The following is an 18,379-nucleotide window of genomic DNA, read 5'->3' as shown; positions in this document are numbered from 1 at the left end:
TTTTACAGTAAGAGCTACCTAGGGAGCTCACTGGCAGTCTTTAAGCACAGGCTGTACAAGCACTTGTCAGGGATGCTCTAGGCTGATCCTACATTAAGCAGGGGGTTGGACTAGATGGCCTGTATGGCCCCTTCCAAAATAGTCAGTAATCGTACTAGTCTTCATATTTCAGATTGGTGTAATGTTATTTCTGTTATGCAAGTTATAATTTAACATTGACTTGTCCAGGAAGTTAGAGGTACTGGGTTAAATGGGCACTGGTCACTTTCAGGTAAGCATTTGCAGATATTCCCTCTGCTATGTACTATTCTGAGTGCTGTGCAAAGAGTCTCCTACCCCCACCATGAATTTCATTTCGCCTTATACTTAATTTTAATTTTTTAGAAAAATCTTTCTTTTTAAAAAAAACATAAAAAAGAACAAGAAAAAAACCTTAGCCAGCAACTAAATAAAGTTAAAAAAATAGAAACATAAAGTAGACACAAAAAATAACAGTGGTGGTGAATCTACATGTTTTTATAAACAGTTTCTAAATATCTAAAAATAAGTACATATGCCAAATATTGATATTCTAAGGTCCTCAATCCATTGATTTACCGGAGGTAGGCTTTTATCTTTCCAGTAAAACGAGTCTTTTAGCTATAGTAAGAGCATGGAGAGAGCCAGTGTGGTGTAGTGGTTAAGAGCAGTGGATTCTAATCTGGAGAACCGGGTTTGATTCCCCACTCCTCCATGTGAAGCCTGCTGAGTGACTTGGGCCAGTCACAGTTCTCTCAGAACTCTCTCCGCCCACATGGAGGCAGGCAATGGCAAACTTCCTCCGAACACCTCTTGCCTTGAAAACCCTACAGGGTCGCCATAAAAGAGCTGTGACTTGACAGCACTTTCCACCACACTACAAGGGCATGAAGGGTTCGTTTTTGTTGACCATTGATTAGCCTCCAAGAGACAGGCAGATCATTTATAGTGCATTTTATTTTTTATTGATTTCATTTAGCAAATTAGTTATCTCTGCTTTGCACATCAAAAGGAGTAGACCAAGCCAACTTTCAATAAAAGACATAAACTACAGACGTAAAACAGCAAGTAAATAAGTCCCTAAACCCATGATTAAAAGCAGCAGATATCTAAGAATTCCAGATGTTTATATTTTGTTGCCTGAGCCAAGTACATGTAATCTACAGGCCCATTTTAATACACACAAGAAGCCCTTTACGAGGTCACTTAGCAAATTATATGTATATTAAATACCACTTAGCAAACTATATGTATATTAAATACCAGCTTTTTAAAATTGCTGCTCTTCTATGCTTTCTCAGGTCAGGATGTTCGAAGCGTTGATTTTGACTCAAGCAAGAATTCCTACTTGCTGACTGGACTGCAGCCCGACACTGAGTACCTGGTGACTGTTGCTCCAATTTACGGGCAGCTGGAAGGGCCCAAAGCCTCCATCAGGAGGAGAACTGGTGTGTGCTCAAAGGATAATAATTATTATTCAAGCAAAGTGAGGCCTACAGTTTAAATACTGGTCTACTGGGCATTTGATTTGCAGGGTTTTTATGTAAATTAGTCACTCCTTTAAACACTGGGATATCATAGTGAAAAGGGAAGAGGAAAATCTCCCTTGAGAGCTGACCTAGGTATGATGTTTGAAACATGTTCTCCATGGGGATGGGCAGCCATACGCCATCTGCTGGTCCCCATGGAGAGCTCCCTCTAAAAGTGCTGGGGGTCCCTGATTCTGATTGGGACTGTGGCCCAGGGGGAGGAGGGGCTCCTACTTGCATGTGCAGCTGCCCATCATGGCAAATAATGCCCCTGGCACTGTTTGGGTCAGGAAAATGCCATAGGGGGCATGCCCCTTCTCCCCCAGGCTGTGTCCTCAACCAGAATCTGGGCCATGTGGCACTTTTCGAGGGAGTTCTCCCCTGGGGAATGGAAACTTCTTGTTGAGTCCAAGAGCTTCAGTGAAGCAAGATGTTTCTGGGGAGGGGAAAATTTAAACATGACCCTCAGAGTTGGCATTTTGATCCCTCCCCCCAGGAGAGGAGATTTCTCACTGCATCCCTGTTAGGGATGCTGTGAATTTCTCATTGAACATATCCAGTAGTCAGATTTCGAGTGCTTGAATGCAACAATCAGACATGAGCCAATCACCTGGTCTGTTTTGTTGGCATCAACCGAATGTCCACTGAACAGGTTTGCATCACGTTTGTTTTTTTCAAAACTACATGTGTTCAAAATGCTGCTGATACTAACAGATTGGCAGCCATGCACTGAAGAACACTGAAGAGTTGGACTTTTTCTAAACACAGAATTTATTTATGACTAATTTATATAATTTGGGACTGTTTCAACTGTCTCTGCCTCCCTGCATTTTCCCCCTTCCTCACCACCAGAGGACTTTTTGATTTTTTGTCAAAAAAATCAATAATTGCTATTCCACTATTTCATACTATTATACTAGTAATCTTTTGAAGCAATTGCATGATCGTGCCAGTACCTTCCTTGCCCCAGCCCCCTGGGGAAGGGGCTATGGGACCAGCAACATGGATCTGCTTGGCCGCATGTTGGATTGTAGGTTGTATAGTGTACAGTCAAGCGGTAGGGTGAAGATTGCCTTTTACTTTATGATGTTTTATTTTATCCAAATAAAGGCATTATCCTACTGTTACTTTTGGATTTGAATATGGACCAATATGTCTACCTTCAAAATTTTATACAGAAAGAGAGAATTGCTTTCTGTGAAGGCCTCAGCTTCTTCATTGTAAAATGTGGCTGGGCTTGCCGTGTTGAAGTATCTTGAGCTGACAGGCCGATTGTGTTCATCAAATCTTATAGTCATAGTTAGGATCTGGGACAGATTTGGAATCTGAAATATTTACTTAGTGGTCATGCAAACTTTCCTGGGGTCACAGACCTGCTGAGTCTAGTCTGTCTTTGTGTTATTTAGATATCATCCAGATTCTGAGGACCATCACTGTAGGTCCAACCTCTATCCAGTTGGCCTGGAATGTCATCCCCAATGCCCGGGGCTATCGGCTGGAGTGGAGAAAAGCAATAGGTAGGCTATCTGGATTTTGCATTGCATGGAGAAACTTGAGGAAAATATTGGTCAAAGGACCAGGAAAGTTGTTGAGGAGGGATATATGATTTGTACTTTCCTTCCCAAATAGCTCCAGATTTTTCTGAGATATTGTCTCCTAGGGTTCTCCACAGGCACAGGGTCCTCCTCTTCTGCAGAGGAATGTGAGGTTGTTTACTAAGCCCAGACAAAGTTGGAAGATCCATTGAAGACTGTGGGGCTGGATATGGGTCATCTTTATGACTTCCATCTTTTACTGATCCCTAGGTGTGGATGCACCCAGTACTGTGTCCCTGTCAACCCGTGAGAACAGTTATAGTCTGACAGGCCTGCAACCAGGCACAGAATATCATATAACCCTCTACACCTTGTATGATGGCAAGGAGGTGGCAACTCCAGTTACCATCTCGGAGACTGGTGAGTAAGAGTTTACTGCTCAGTGCTGCTTCCTGTACCCTTAGCCCTTCCATTATCTTGGATAAATAACATAACTGGATAAATAACTTGTCTAAGTGATGAAGCATCTTTCTTTCACAACTATTTGTGCTTCCAGCACACATTTAAAAATGAGATTTGTATATTCAAACATGAAACTGTCTGGATCAGATTTATTTATGCTGCTTCCAGTGGTGTCTGTGATAGAGAGGGACCTTGTGGGTCCTGGGAGGAGCCTAGTTTTTCAAATGCTGAATGGCTAATCCCAGGTTCACAGGAAACCCAGTGTACCATGTTATGTTGTGAGAAGCAACAGTCATGTATGTGCTAGGTCTGTCTTCAAGGAATGACTTTGAATCCCTTTCCAGCCAAATCCCTGCATTAGGTCACAGGGCTAGTAGCCAGGCTCCATTGCTAAATTTGTAGATTACTTTGGATTTAAAATAATCCCTCATACTGTCTTGGCCTGTAGCAGTAGAAACGAGTAAGACTCCAGTAGCACCTGAAAGACTGACAAAATTTCTGGCAGGGTATGAGTTTTCGTGAGTCACAGCTCACTTCTTCAGATACTGTCTTGGCCTGTGAGAGAGTGTTAGACTTCAGTTGGCCCTCTGGATAGGATACTTCCATGTTGTTCAGGTTAGGACAAACCTTCTATTTGTATGGCTTGGGTATAAAATGCAGCAATCTTTACTCATTCCTAGTCCTTGTGCTGCAAGCAGGACAAGGATTTTTCTTTAATAAATATTGCCATTGATTGCATTCTGCTATGACCCTAAGCTGGCACTTCCACCTGTGATGCACCTTTCATTCCCTCATTGACTTCTCTAACTTTGGTCTATGTTTTATCTTTCAGGGGTGGAAACATCAGTGGGCAGCATCTCTGATTTAAGGATCACTGAGATCTTAGGAAACAGAGTCCGACTGGCTTGGACAGGCGTCCCTGAGGCCACAGGTTATAGGATTGTGCTTCGAAATACCCAAGGTAAGTGGGGGGGAGGAGCTGAGTGAGGATGGCTTTAAGGTGTGACTGTGTGTGTGGGGGGCCTCTCATCTGCTTACTGCTAATAACTAGTAGTGACAGAGGGATCTGCAAATAGTAACTGTAGAGGGGAGAGGGGAGTTGCGCAAGGTAAGGAAACACAACCTGTTAACAACTGTGAGCCCTGCTCTACTAAAGTACAGTTCCTAAGCCATGTGTACATGTTTCTGGATTCTGTAAACACGAGCAATGGGAACTTTCACTTTTAAGTGATAGCTGTGGTTGTGAACTAGAGATAATGTACAGTACTTGCTGGATAATAACATGTCATATCCATAGAACCAGTCATGTGAGTGCATGGCTACTGTGATCTCTTCTGCAGATGGCACAGAGAGGAGTCGACGTATTTCAGGTTCCCAGACCACTATGGACCTGAGTGATCTGAAAGAGGATGTTATCTACGTTGTGCGTGTATCAGCTCTTATTGGCAGTCGTGAGGGTAGTGCTGTTCCTTTGAACATCCGTCTTCGTAAGTGTTAACAGTGAGGATGAGAAAGTTATCCCTAGGTAGTCTGAGCCCACTATGATATGTGGGCCTTTGCATGAGGGGCTGGGGGAGCCTCCTAACTGTTTGTCTTTTTTTATTATTATTATTATTATTTTATTTATATTATAGAGGGTACAGGAAAAAAGAGGAAGGGGTAAATGTTACCATTATAAAAACAATACAGTCTTGTTAAATGATATATGAAAATACATAGTTACAAAGTATCTTTGTACTACTACTTTGTACTACTAACTGTTTGTCTTGTGCACTACTGTAGTTTGGCCTGTGGAAACTTAAACTGTAGAATTGGTGGGGTGGGAAGGTGCTTCTGGCTGGGCCGTGTTCTGAGGTAAAATAACGAGGACAGTGGAAGCGAAATAATTTATACTGGAATATTACTGATTCCTTCTTAGTTCTTCTCTCTATAGTCTTGAGCTGGGCTACTCTGATGGGTAGAAATAGCCTATCATCTAACTGTCTCATTTGATGTCAATTCTAACCATTGCCACATGCAGCTAACATAAAGCCAGCAGCCCAGACAGAAACTCCCAAGGTAATTGGAAGCTTTTAGAACGCTATGACGAGCCCAAGGTCACCCAGCTAGCTTCATGTGAGGGAGTGGGGAAACCAATCCAGTTCACCAGATTAGCATCCGCCACTCATGGAGGAGTGGGGAATCAAACCCGGTTCTCCAAATTAAAGTCCACTGCTCCAAAACACCACTCTTAACCACTGCACCATGCTGAGTGCCTAGGTGCTTTGGAGGGCCACAACGGAACAGGGCTCGTAGGTCAGTGGAGCTGTTCTGTGACGCTCCCAGATGAATAAGGAGAAATGCCAGATGTTTTAAGATGTTTTTGAAGGGCCTATCCATTTTGTGTACTTGCTTTCAATAACTGAACACGTGAAGCTGTGTTATACTGAATCAGAACTAGTGGTCCATCAAAGTCAGTATTGTCTACTCAGACCAGCAGCAGCTCTCCAGGGTCTCAGGCAGGGGTCTTTCACATCACCTAGTCCCTAGTCCACATCGCCTAGTCCCTTTAACTGGAGATGCCAGGGATTGAACTTGGGACCTTCTGCATGCAAAACAGATGCTCTACCACTGAGCCACGGCCCCTCCCCAAATTAGTTGCAACTAAACTTGTAAAATGCATCTACGAAAACTTTTTGATTTCTTGTTTTGTTAAGGCACTTCTTTGAGTTTTGGAAGAACATTCCTCAGAAAGGAATCACACAGGCTGAAACTGCTGTTCTAACTCCTTTGGGCTTTTCTTACTCCTGCTAATATGTACTCCTCTGGAGTTTTGTAACCTCACCAGGCTCTTCCAGTAAAAAGATCTTTTGTCCTCCCATGGCAGGGCCAACGCTTGTAAGCAGCGTATCAAACCTGCGTGTGGTGCCAGCTGGGTTGGGTCGCATCCGACTTGTGTGGACCCCGATCCCCAGGGCTACAGTTTATAAGCTGGTGATTGTCAACACCCAGGGTAAGGACTGTACCGTAGGGGAATTGTCTGAAAGCATAGGTTAGAGCTATTCAGAGCTAGCATGTGCTCGCATATTTATCAAGATGGGTGAAAATAGAATGTGTTCTGGGGAGAAATAGGTGCTGAATGGTCAGGGGTGTTCTAGTCTTTTGAAAGCTTAACTGGGATCCGGGAGGATGGTTGGAATACTGCAAGGCTTACATGAGTGATTGAACCAGGCCTGAGAAAGAATGCTTTTTCTGAAAAGTGGGGAGGGGCAGGGATATTGTGTGCAGTGTGAGGAAGGTTGATTAAGCTTGGCTCCCTTTGTGCAGAGACTGATTCTGTTTCTTTTGTACACAATTTCAGATGGCACTGAGGAGACTAAACAAATCCCTGGCGATCGGGGTTTCATTGAACTGCAGGATCTGAAGGATGGAGTCAGATACTTGGTGCGAATAACAACACTGATAGGCAGCCAGGAGAGCACTCCCGCCACCATTACTTTTCACATGGGTATGTTCTGTCTCAGGGCTTGGGCTGTGTGTCTCTCCTTGATGGTTCTGGGCTGGGTTGACTGTGGGGTCCTTCTGGCTGGTGAATGCCTGGCAGTATATCTTGCCTCTCTCAGTAGGGTTAGGGCATTTTTGCAGTAGTACAATGCAGTACTTCTCATGTATGTCTTTAGCTCATGTGTCTCTTCAGCAGTTCAAATCAGTATCACTATTAAAGGCTGTGGGTATCATGAGAGTGCTGGGCAACCATTCTTTATCCTTTGGTGTTCATTCCTTCTTCCATATGTGGGAATTCAAGGATGTGAGAGGTGGATAAACCGTTTTAAGAATGTGCACAAAAAAATTGAGTCAGGGTTGGTTAATTTGTCGTTTTAAAAATGTGAGTTTCTTTAGTACCATGTTTAAAAACAGTTGTATTTGTTTGTCAATGTCATATTGATTTCTATTTGGTTTCAGTTGAAAAATGCTTTTCCAGGTGTAACTCTTCCTGTCACCTAAGTGGGATAAAATTCTCGACCTGCTTGGCTTGCACACCAAAGGGATCCTCCCCACTAGATGGCAGGGGGGAAATGGATTCCTCACAGCCACCTTTTGCTTTCTTTACATTTGAATAGGAGATTGCCTGGCTTTTTAACTTATTTATATCCTGCTTTCCCCTCCCTTGGGGATCCAAAGCGGCTCACATCATTCTCCTCCATTTTATCATCACAACAACTCTGTGAGGTACGTTAGGCTGAGTGTGTGTGATTGGCTCAAGGTCACCCAGCAAGCTTCTATGACAGAGTGAGGATTTGAACTTGGGTCTCCCAGATCCTAGTCTGACACTTTAACCACTACGCTGCACTGGCTATCCTACTATTTTCCCCATACTAGGGCTCATAGCAATTGGGAAGTGGAATTTGTATTAGGGAAATGGTGCAGCTGGGTACATTAATGTCTTTTCATGAATTAAACAGATTACAAGACTAAAATATCAGAAATTTGATTATTATTGCTAGTCTCTCACATTGAGAGAGAACTCAGATCCTTCTTCATCACAGATTTCTTGGTTTTTTTTCCTGGTTTTCATTGGAGGGGAGAACATTTGCCTCATTCACCCCCATCAGGAGCATTCCAGGCCTGTCTGACAGAGGAGATTGCAAGCAACATCTTTGCCTCTGTCTTCTATATGTGCACTGCTGTGCCTGTCTGCCATGGGAAAGGAGCATGATGCACGGCTAGCTTCTCTTGCTGTTTCTTCTCCCAAGTTATGCAGTCCTGGCTGCCTGTCAGCAGGTATAAGCAAAGCTTTGTTCCTGTCTTGCAGGCAGGCAAAGCTCCAGAGATAGTTGTGCTTATACATTTAGATTTGAGTCCATAGAGACCAACAAGATCCACAAGTTCTACTGCATACCAACCTGGCTACCCTCTGAAATTGTGCTTATACAGAATTAGAAAACCTTCTCCAAATCACAGCTTGAGCAGTGATTGGAGGGAACTGGAAATGCTGTGCAAAAAAGCGCCAACCAGGACAATCCAGTTCGGCAGGAACATCTGCAAACTGTTCTGCTTTCATTAAGTTCTGACTGCACATCCCTGGTGAAAACTTGAAAGCATTACTGTTGTAAAGTAGCAGTAGTATGTTTGCATTTGTATGAGCTCTTTACCTATTGGTTCCCTCTCTGGTCTTGCAGAACATCCATCTGTGGGCAGCATCACCAACCTAAAGACAACTGCAACTGGGCCCAGCCAGCTCCAGATCACATGGAATGGAGTTCCTGGGGCCACTGGCTATAAGGTGACATGGCGACCGAGGGATGGTAAGTGCTCTGTGTCCTGCTAGGCGTTTGTGTGTATGTGTGTGTTCTGACAGGATAGTTAACTTACCTTGTGATGGAATTTGGTGTTGTATTGGTTTTGAAGCCTGGACTACTGGTGGACTACATGGATGGTACCAAAACTAGAGAAATGGAAACAATGAGTGGAACGGAGCAGGCCATTATGTGAGCAGGACCTGAGTCATTGTTTCAGTTGGTGGGAGCTGCCAGGTTACAGTAACTATTGTTTTGCAACTGTTTAGGTTTGTCTTGGTAAAACTCTCAAAACGAAGGCCAGTAAGACTTGCAACCTGAACTGGGACGCCATAAGTCCCAAGGTTCAGCATTGCCTGGCCTCTCAATTTTGCATCTTTGGTGTGCTCCTGAATCCACTGCTGCCTTCAGATTGAGGCAGTGACTAGGAGTACTTTTCATCAGCACCATCTGGTAAAAATGCCTCAACCTCATTCCATCAGGTTTGAAACTGATGGTTATAATTTACTTTGTTGTGCCCTGGAGTTAATTTCTGTAATGTGTTCTATGTGAGAAGACCCTCCAAGATTGTTACGGCTTGCTGCTGGTGCAGAAACATGCCTTTTGACATGATGCCTTCTGTTCTGTCTCAGTTGCAATTCTGAGGTTGGCTTGTGATTGTGCAGACAGATCCAACTTGCTCAGCATCACAGATTGTTGTTTGGGCTGATGGTTACACAGCTACCATCAAGTCATTTTTTTTTCCTACTTGGGCAGCTCTGCAGTTCTGATAACTGTGCAGTAGACAGAGCTTACCTGAGCCTCTGAACAGTACAATATCCTTTCCTGTTGCTTAAAGTCATGGGCTTAGAATGGTGCAACTCTGCTATGGACTGTACTGTTAGACAGTTCAGTGCCTACTCTGGGCATCATCGTCGTCATCATCATCACCAGTATAGTTCATTCTCAACATCTGGAGCCAGGAAGAGGGAAGACAGATCTTTATACAAACCTGATAAAATCCCCAGGTTTACAGGAAAACCTGAAATAAATGTAATAGTAATAATAACAACAATATTAACAACAATAATAATAGGGTTTAAACCCCCCAAAATTATAGAAGTAGTGGCACCTGTAGCTTTAAAAAATGAATGCCTTCTCAGTGGCCATTGTGGGGGTTGCTAGGAAACCACAACAGTATTGCTACCCTTCAAGCATTTGTTGCTGACTGTAAAAGGCCAGTATGAGAGGGGGGCAGGATTCTTTCCAGAGCTCTTTTGACTTTGAAGAAGTACTCATCAAGAATAGGCTTGGCAGCAACCACCAGGCCAAACTTGATAATACACAACTTGTGTGACTCACCCAAGCACAGTTGCATGCTACTGTTCAACAGCAGCCACCCCAGGTTTGAATCTTCCATGGAAGCTCACTTGGTGACCTTGGGCCAATTACACATTCTGAGCCAAATCTACTTCCCAGAGTTGTTGTGAGGATAAAATGGAACAGAGGAGAAAGATGTACGCTGCCTTGGATCCCCATTGTGGAGAAAGGTGGGATATGTGAAGTAAATAAATAATATAGCGGAAGATTGGGGTAAGGTAGGTAAGTTGGTGGGTGGGAAGGAGAGAAGGAAGCAGGGAAAGGTGAGGAAATGGGGGTTGCCCAGAGGAGAGAAAGAGGGAAAAGTGTGGTGAGAAGGAACAGGGGAAAGTTAGGTGCCCCCTGCAAGTCCTTGCAAATTCCCCACCAGCCCCACACAACTGGTCCATAATTTTCCTGGGTAGAGGCTGCCTGGAGCAAAGGAGGGAAAGCTGAAGAAGGAGGGCAAATAAAGGTAGGTTTGCTGGTAAGTGGAAAGGAGAGAAGGAAGCAGGAAAGGGGAGAGGCTATGGGGGCTTTCAGGGAAGAGGAAATAGTGGACAAGGGGAAAATGAGATGCCCCCCATAAGTACATGTGGGTCCACCCACTTGTTTTATCTTAAGTGGGAAAATCTTGGGTGGAAAATCAAGTTTCCATCTAACAGGAGAAACACTACTCTTCTCAGAATATCCTGTGTGCAAGCATTGTTCCTGTTGATGCAGTGTGATTCAATCTCTTTCAAGACATGCCTGGTATGGCTCAATATTGTTAATCTTTGCTTTTAATATGTAAATGCAATTTTCCTGTCCTTATCAACGATTTGCATTCCTCCAGGAAACTGGGAGATGGTCAAAGGAATTTTAATAAATCTACTTCTTCCTGCTACTCACTGGGATTTCAATAAGTTATGCTTATACAAGGTTAGGTTTTGCTAACTCTGAACTAATTTTAATTATAACTTTTTGGACAAGGTAGTGTTATTAAATATTTTACTATCAGGGGGTCTAGTTCAATCAATAATCATCATCTAGAGAACTGGGATAGATTTTAGGAGCTTGCAGAACAGCGGCAGAGTTTCAAAGACACAGGTTAGTAATCTTTAATTCCAAGAGGAAAATACAGGGACTGTTAACAAATGATTCATAGACTTTTTGTTTTTACATTGCCTTCTGATGATCTGATTCATGGTGCATTGTTGAGTCTACGAGGAATATGATTCATCTGCTCCCAATGAGGAAACTTTAGTCTAGAGGAAAGCAACTGTCTCCAGCCCCCAGGGTTGTGGATGTGGGGTGCTTTCAACATACACCACTGCACTGCTGCTGGTGACTTGCCCTCTTATTTTCTCATTGCTCTGGCTTGCAGCTTGCTTTGAAGACTGACAGCTTTCCCTTACCCCTCCCATGCACATACATGAATGCAGGCTATCACAATATAATAATGTTGCTTTGATATCAATGACTCAGAGGAATGTGATTTATGTATGTCCTACATGACTTTGTGATTTACATGGAAGTGTCTCTGTTGTCTGGAGATATAGCTTATGGACTCAGTTAGTACTTGTGACAGAAATGTCCACTCAGAGAGGGTTGTCTGGTGGCCCTAAGCTGAGAGATTTTGTTGTTGCAATAGCTCCACTTCTGATCAAGATACGCACATATCCCTCATCTCTGTTTTGACCCACTTGTAAAATCTTCCATTTTCTCACCCCAGGTCAAGAGATCTCTCGGGTCCTGCCAGCTGATGTAAACTCCTACACTATTGAGGGCTTGAAGGCTGGGTCAGCCTATGTTATTGGGGTCTCGGCCTTGGCTGGGAGTAGAGAAGGAAGTCAGATCACCACCACGGCTACAACAGGTGAGGCCTCCTCTGGCTACTTCCTTGAACTCTCTGCCTGCTATGCTTCCATCATGACAGTACCCTCTACCATTGTCTTTTCCATGTGTTCTGTTGCAGCCCTTGATCAAGTGGGAACCGTATCCAGTCTCAAGGTCCTTGAGTCCAGGAGCAATGTGGTGCGAGTCACATGGGTTGGTGTGCCAGGGGTTACAGCTTACAGAGTGATGTGGAGTCGGCAGGATGGTAAAGTAGCTGCTTACACTTGCCCATTTTTGCCTTGTGTGATTTCTGTAAAGCAGAGGTGGTTTGCCATTGCCTTCCCCTGCAAAGTCTTCCTTGGTGATCTCCCATCCAAGTACTAACCCAACTTAGCTTCCGAGATCTGTCAGGATTGGGCTATACTATGTAATTCCACATCTAGTATAAAAATACTGTACTGAAATACTGAATTTGGCTTGGCAAGATGATACATAGTGTTATTACCTTAAAATTTATTCATAAGACAGAATGAATCCCTCAGGTCTGAATTTGAAAAGCAAAGGTTAGATAAGTATAAAATTGAAAGTCTAGATTTTGAATTCTGTAATTTTGCCAGATTTTTTCCTGACACATTTTATTTCAGTTCTTGGGAAAACCACAACAAAATAGAGAGCTGGCTCAACATGTCGACACTGGTGGATGTTACCCAACTGAATTTTTAGAAGGGTATTGTAGGGCAGTGGATCATCTCCTAATGTTAGCCAGGGTTGTTACCTATTGTTGGTGTGATCACGGTTTATACTTCTGTAGTCTACAAATAACCTGACATACCTCTGCCCATTTTCTTAAGTGGGAAGGTAAACAATGTCTTCTTTTGAAGGTGGAGCTGAAAACAGCAAGTTAGTCTCAGGAACCACCAATTCCTTTGACATCCTCAACCTGGAAGGAGGAGTAAGCTACATTGTTAAAGTCACAGCGCTGATTGGCAACCGTGAGGGAGATCCTGTGACTATCACTGTTACCACACGTAAGCCCTATTTATTTACCTATTTTGTGATGTTTGTGTTCCACTTTTCCACTTTAAAGAGTGTGAAGCACCATATATACCCATGTATAAGCCAACCCGTGTATAAGCCGAGGTGCCTAATTTCTCCCCAAAAATGGGGAAAAATTAGGCACCCGCGTATAAGCCGAGGGTCGGCTTATAACCCCTCCCCCCCGCAGGCTTACCTTCAGGCCCGGCGAAGGCGGTGGTGGCGACGGCGGGCCCCCTGCAGGAGGCTTCCCCAGGCCCTTCCAGGGCGGGGGGAGCCGGGCACACCCGGCGGCGTCGGCCACACGGCCTTCCAGAGGCTGCAGGAGGCTTCCCCCAGCCCTTCCAGGGCGGGGGGAGCCGGGCGTGCCTGGCGGCAGCGGCCGCATGGCCTTCCAGTGGCCGCAGGAGGCCCTCACATGGCGCTCCTGGCCGGGGGAAGCCGAATGGGCCCGGCAGTGGCGGTGGCGATGGCGGCGGTAAGTTGCCCCCTCCCTCCTCCCCTCCCCTACCGACCCGCGTATAAGCCGAGGCCGGCTTTTTCAGCCCTTTTTTTGGGCTGAAAAACTCGGCTTATACGCGAGTATATACGGTAGTATTTTAGCCTTATAGCAGCTCTGCAAAGTAGGTCAAGGATGGTGACTTGCCCAAGGCTGTCATTTGCCTTTACAGGTGAATGAGGATTTGAACCTGCAATTTCTAATTGGGGTGTGCAAAGAAAAAAGAAAAGGTAAAATTCGGATTTTGATCTAATAGACCTGAAATTTTTTGGAATCCTGGATATTCCTGAACCCTCATATTGGGAATATACAAGATTCCCCCCCAAAAATCAGTTCCATTAGACCTGAATCCAAATTTTACCCCATCTCCCCCTCCCCTCACTTACCTCGAGTCCGGTGGTGGCGGCGGTTGCCTCCGAGCCTTATGTGGAGCCAAAACGCGGTGGCGGTGGCTATCAGGTAAATGAGGGGGAGAGGGAGGGAGAGGGAATTCCCCCCAGTCTTTTTTTTTTTAAATGGTGGCAGGGCTAAAACGGCCCAGATCATGCAGAAAAAAATTGACATGATTTGGGACCTGCTTTTCGGCACCCTTTAAACTGCCACCATTTTTTTGGGACACCCCCCCCCCAAATACTGATAAAGTATTTGGGGGGGGGTTGTGGTATGGCTTTGCCAAACGCACAACCCTAGTTCCTAACACTATGTTGTGGGTGAGCCATTTGGCTCATTTCTGTGCTGCTTGACAGCCTAGTGGTTTCACTTTTTCCTATTGTCCAAGATGTTCTCTGTAAGAATAGGCTATGTGGACAGTGGGATTTTAGTTTCCTAGAAATGCTCAGCTTTGGAGGGTATAAGTGGCTTTTCCTATTCCGGAAGACATAATTATTATCCCATTGCTCAAATGGGCTGTTTAAACCATACACGGAATGATTATAGGTGTCTCCTCAGCAAAGTTTGCACCTCTCAACTCATCAGAATAACAGTTCCATCCACAGTGCTGTCTACTGTCCACTAATGACTCAGCTGTGTCCTCTTCTTTCACTAACTCTTCCCTACTTTTCTCTTCAGCAACAGTCCCAGCTCAACCAGTTGGGAATCTCCGTGTGACTGACTCATCAGAAAAGCGCATCCAGCTAGCATGGAGCCCTGCGCCAGGTAGCACAGGTTATCGACTTACCTGGCGGCCAGCAGGTGGTGAGTATCTCCCATGCCTTCTCTCCCTCTTCTCTCACTGCCACATGGTGCATCTGTAATTAACTGCTCTTCTCACATGGGACAGGTGGACCAGAGAAGAGCCAGCTGCTGCCAGCCCGCATCAATACCTATGAAATTGAGGACTTGCAGCCCGGAGGGCGTTATGAATTCCACATCACCAGCCTGACAGGCAATCAGGAGAGTGAAGCTGTGGCCATTGTTGCCAGCACTGGTAATCTGCCCCCATCCTCACCTAATGGCTTGTCACCCCAAACAAAGGCATCAATAGCAGTAGAAGCCTCCTAAGTATTAGCTGTTCTCTTGCAGGCTGTCAGAATCTGCACCCCTGGAGCTGGGCTTGTGGACCTATTTGTCTTCCAGGGTCCATTGTCTGAGGTTCAGATTGCCCCAGCTCAAGGAAAGGGAGAAAGCTTGGGCACATCTTCCTCAGCTCAAGCCTAAGCTCCCTTTTAAAAGCTGCACAGGCCCAGGAATCTTTTGACTGCTGCCACAGGGAGGCAGGATTCTGTGAGAGCTGGAGAGAGGGTAGGGCAGATCTGTTGGCCAAGGCTCCTTCAAAGCTGTCCTCCCTGTTGCCCAACTAGCTGGCAGGTGGTCCTGTTGGCTGTTGTCGCCCTCTAAAAGAGCTGTGCCATGTTGCTGCTGCCTCCAGCCCCTGTACCGGCACTGAGCCCAGACCCCATGGAGCCACCCATGAATGCGAGGCCAGTGCCGGAGGTGGAGTATCACCACCAGACCAGCAGGGCTGCAGGCCCTGTCTTCCCACCCCGAGGGAAGGCAAAGAGGCAATGTAATGCACATCACCTGAGAATACTACAGAGAGGTGCCTTTAAAGAGGTTACATATAACGGGTCCCACAAACAGGCAACAAGGAAAATTATATCACTTGGTAAATAACATCTCATTAAGCATCTGTTTAAGGAACAAGACATTTTGCCTGTTGGCCCTTGCTGGAGATCCAGTAATTTAACTTCCACTTCCATCTGGTTTAACCACAGTCTTTTAAACAACATTTCTGCAGACTGAGTCGTACTTGGAGTAAGGGAGGCACCTCTTGGTGAAATAATCAAACTGCAAATTGGAAGAAAATTATAAACTTCATATATTAATATTGTGTGTGTGTGCGTGCGTGAACTTCATTTATAGCCCGCTTTCTCACTGATACTCAAGGCAGATTTAAAATATTTTTAAAAAATCAGTCAGATGTCAGAAGACATCCAATATACAATGCAGTAGGACGGTGGTTGCAGAACTGGAAACCAATGCAAAATTAAAAAGAAAAAAAACCTGTCCAAAGCGTGACATCTATAATGAAGAAAGTAGGGTACAAAGATAGAAGACAATGCAGTACAAATAAGGGGATTTTTACTCCAGTTTGGTTTTTACTCACTTCTTTCCCAGGGCTCAAATGCATGATTGGTTTTTTTACCCTTGCTTGGATGTATATAGGTATTCACTACAGTAAATCACATGGGAATAAAATGCTTGTATGATGCCACCAGAGATAATTGGATTCATTGGTCTTGCATCAACTGCCTTATAGGCATTTAACTCCGCTTGCTGTTTCACGAGCATAGTTCAAGCCCAGTAGCTTTTTAAAGACCAACAAGATTTGTGTCTGACAAAGTGAGTTTTGACTCACGGAAGGTTAAACCCTGGAAAATTTTGTTGGTATTATAAGGCACTACTGGACTCAAATTATGTTTTCCTACTACAGACTAACACAACTGGCTACCCATCTGAAAAAATAGCATAGTCTTTTCATATCTAAAAAAGTAGGTCAGTCCAAGCCAGTATGTATGTATGTATTTTTCATATTTCTGTTTTACCTTACCATAAGATAGTATTAAAGCTGATATGTGATTATAATAAACCAGAAGTAGCTAGCTGTGTAAGTGACACTGTTCTGTTATCTCCAATAAAAGTCTTTGTGACTAGAACACTCTCCCACTTTCTCACAATAGTTACAATAACTGCTAGTGGGGTGGATCCTACTCATCTCCTACCAGTCAGTTGAGCAAAGTTTATGTATTAGTTTGTTAAAATGTTTATAACCTCACCTTTCTTTTTGACTCAAGTTTGAGACTTCCTCCAAATTAAGTCACCCTTCTGTTGGAGGAAGATCCATTTACATTGGAGGGAGGTTCCTTAGGCTGGAGAAAGACTACTTGTAGGGTGGTTGGCTCCACCCTAATGGCTACTGTGGTGCTTGTTCATGGGAATCTCTTTCCCAGAGAAGCTAATAACAATGAGGAGGATATATCATGAGTGTTGTAACTATTGTCAGCAGTCTCCGATGTATATCTAGGTGGAGGCAGAATGTTAATTCTCCAGAACTAGAATTTCTATCTTACCTTTAGCTCTCTTTTTCTAGGATCTTTGGGCCGGGTGGCTAATTTCCGGGTGGCAGAGACTCAAAAAGATTCTGTGGCTTTGACTTGGACTCCAGTCTCTGGAGCCACTAGCTATCTCCTCACATGGAAGTCTTCAAGAGGTAATGTCTTTCTTTCCAGGAACATGTTGGGGGCCCTGCAGTTTTTGGAAGAGAAAATGATGATGGGGTACCTTAGCATCAGAGTTGTACAGCTAAGGGTGGGGAGAGAAAAACCATCTACGATTAGCAAGAGTAGGTCTCTTTATTGCTCAGACTACCAGCAAAATTCCTCTCTAAGTTCTTGCAAGGATCATGGAAGATCAGCTGACCTGCTTTAGCCTATTAGTACGAGATGGTTTGAATACCTGGTCTACCTGCAGTTTTCTTTTTTTACCTCAATTGGGTGGTAGTGCACAGGCACAAGCCCCACATGGCCCTCTCTGGGGATCAGTTCAAGATCCACTGCCAGCCTGAGCCCTAATGCATATCAGGCTCGTATGTCCACACTGCGCCATCCAGTTGTGAAATTGCCTGTGCTATAATACCCCTCCATATCCTCCTTTTGTTTTAGATGGTGGAGATGCACAAAGAACATTGTCTGGATCAGCAACATCCCACCGAGTGTCTGGGTTGCGTTTGGGTGACAGATACACCTTCACTATTCGCCCTGTGTTTGGCAGCATCACAGGTGCTGAGACTTCTGTTACTGAGCGCACAGGTGAGGTTTTGCTTCTGGGAGGGACTTGGATTATATGAAATTTCATTTCTCTAGTGCTGAGAATCTCTGCCCACCATCTGAACAGAAATGTTCTATTCTTTTCATCCTTTTCATTGCCATGAACAGTCTTTGATGTCAGCAGATTTGGGCATGGAGAATGTATCATGAGTCATAAGTATATAGCAGGGAGTATATTTATTTATTTACAACATTTGTATCCCACCTTTCTGCCCTTACAAGGGCCAACAAAGTGGCTAACAACTTAAAGCATACATGACAAAATTACATTTTAAAACCATTAAAAACAACCATGCCAAACACTCATCATTAACACTATTTTAAAAAGCAGAGTGAAAATACATACAGAACCTTAAAAACTGCAATTAAAGCATTGGTTAGGAAGGAGAGATCATTGAAAAAATGCCAAGCGAAAAAAAAAAGTCTTCACTCACTGGCAAAAGATGTCAAAAGAAGAGGACAGATGAATCCCCCTGGGGGGAGAGTTCCAGAGCCTCGGTGCCATTATCTAAAGGCCCTCTCCCAGGTTGCCACCTACCTAATC

The 18,379-nt window shown here is 44.3% G+C and overlaps 1 protein-coding gene across 1 annotated transcript in view; it reads left to right on the top strand.

The window, feature by feature from the left end:
* Positions 1–18,379, top strand: part of COL7A1 (collagen type VII alpha 1 chain) — a 102,021-nt gene that overhangs the window by 15,608 nt on the left and 68,034 nt on the right. The window contains exons 11-23 of the mRNA XM_056861735.1: positions 1,320–1,466; positions 2,954–3,064; positions 3,353–3,502; positions 4,377–4,505; positions 4,885–5,031; positions 6,411–6,536; positions 6,885–7,031; positions 8,704–8,829; positions 11,873–12,016; positions 12,116–12,241; positions 12,858–13,004; positions 14,579–14,704; positions 14,790–14,936. Of these exons, the coding sequence (XP_056717713.1) occupies positions 1,320–1,466; positions 2,954–3,064; positions 3,353–3,502; positions 4,377–4,505; positions 4,885–5,031; positions 6,411–6,536; positions 6,885–7,031; positions 8,704–8,829; positions 11,873–12,016; positions 12,116–12,241; positions 12,858–13,004; positions 14,579–14,704; positions 14,790–14,936 (1,773 nt within the window). The remainder of the gene's footprint in view (positions 1–1,319; positions 1,467–2,953; positions 3,065–3,352; positions 3,503–4,376; positions 4,506–4,884; positions 5,032–6,410; positions 6,537–6,884; positions 7,032–8,703; positions 8,830–11,872; positions 12,017–12,115; positions 12,242–12,857; positions 13,005–14,578; positions 14,705–14,789; positions 14,937–18,379) is intronic.

The sequence above is a fragment of the Euleptes europaea genome, chromosome 1 (genome assembly GCF_029931775.1).
Source record: "Euleptes europaea isolate rEulEur1 chromosome 1, rEulEur1.hap1, whole genome shotgun sequence".
Lineage (NCBI taxonomy): Eukaryota > Metazoa > Chordata > Lepidosauria > Squamata > Sphaerodactylidae > Euleptes > Euleptes europaea.
The sequence above is the reverse complement of the archived record's forward strand: the minus strand, read 5'-3'. Positions and strand labels throughout refer to the sequence as shown.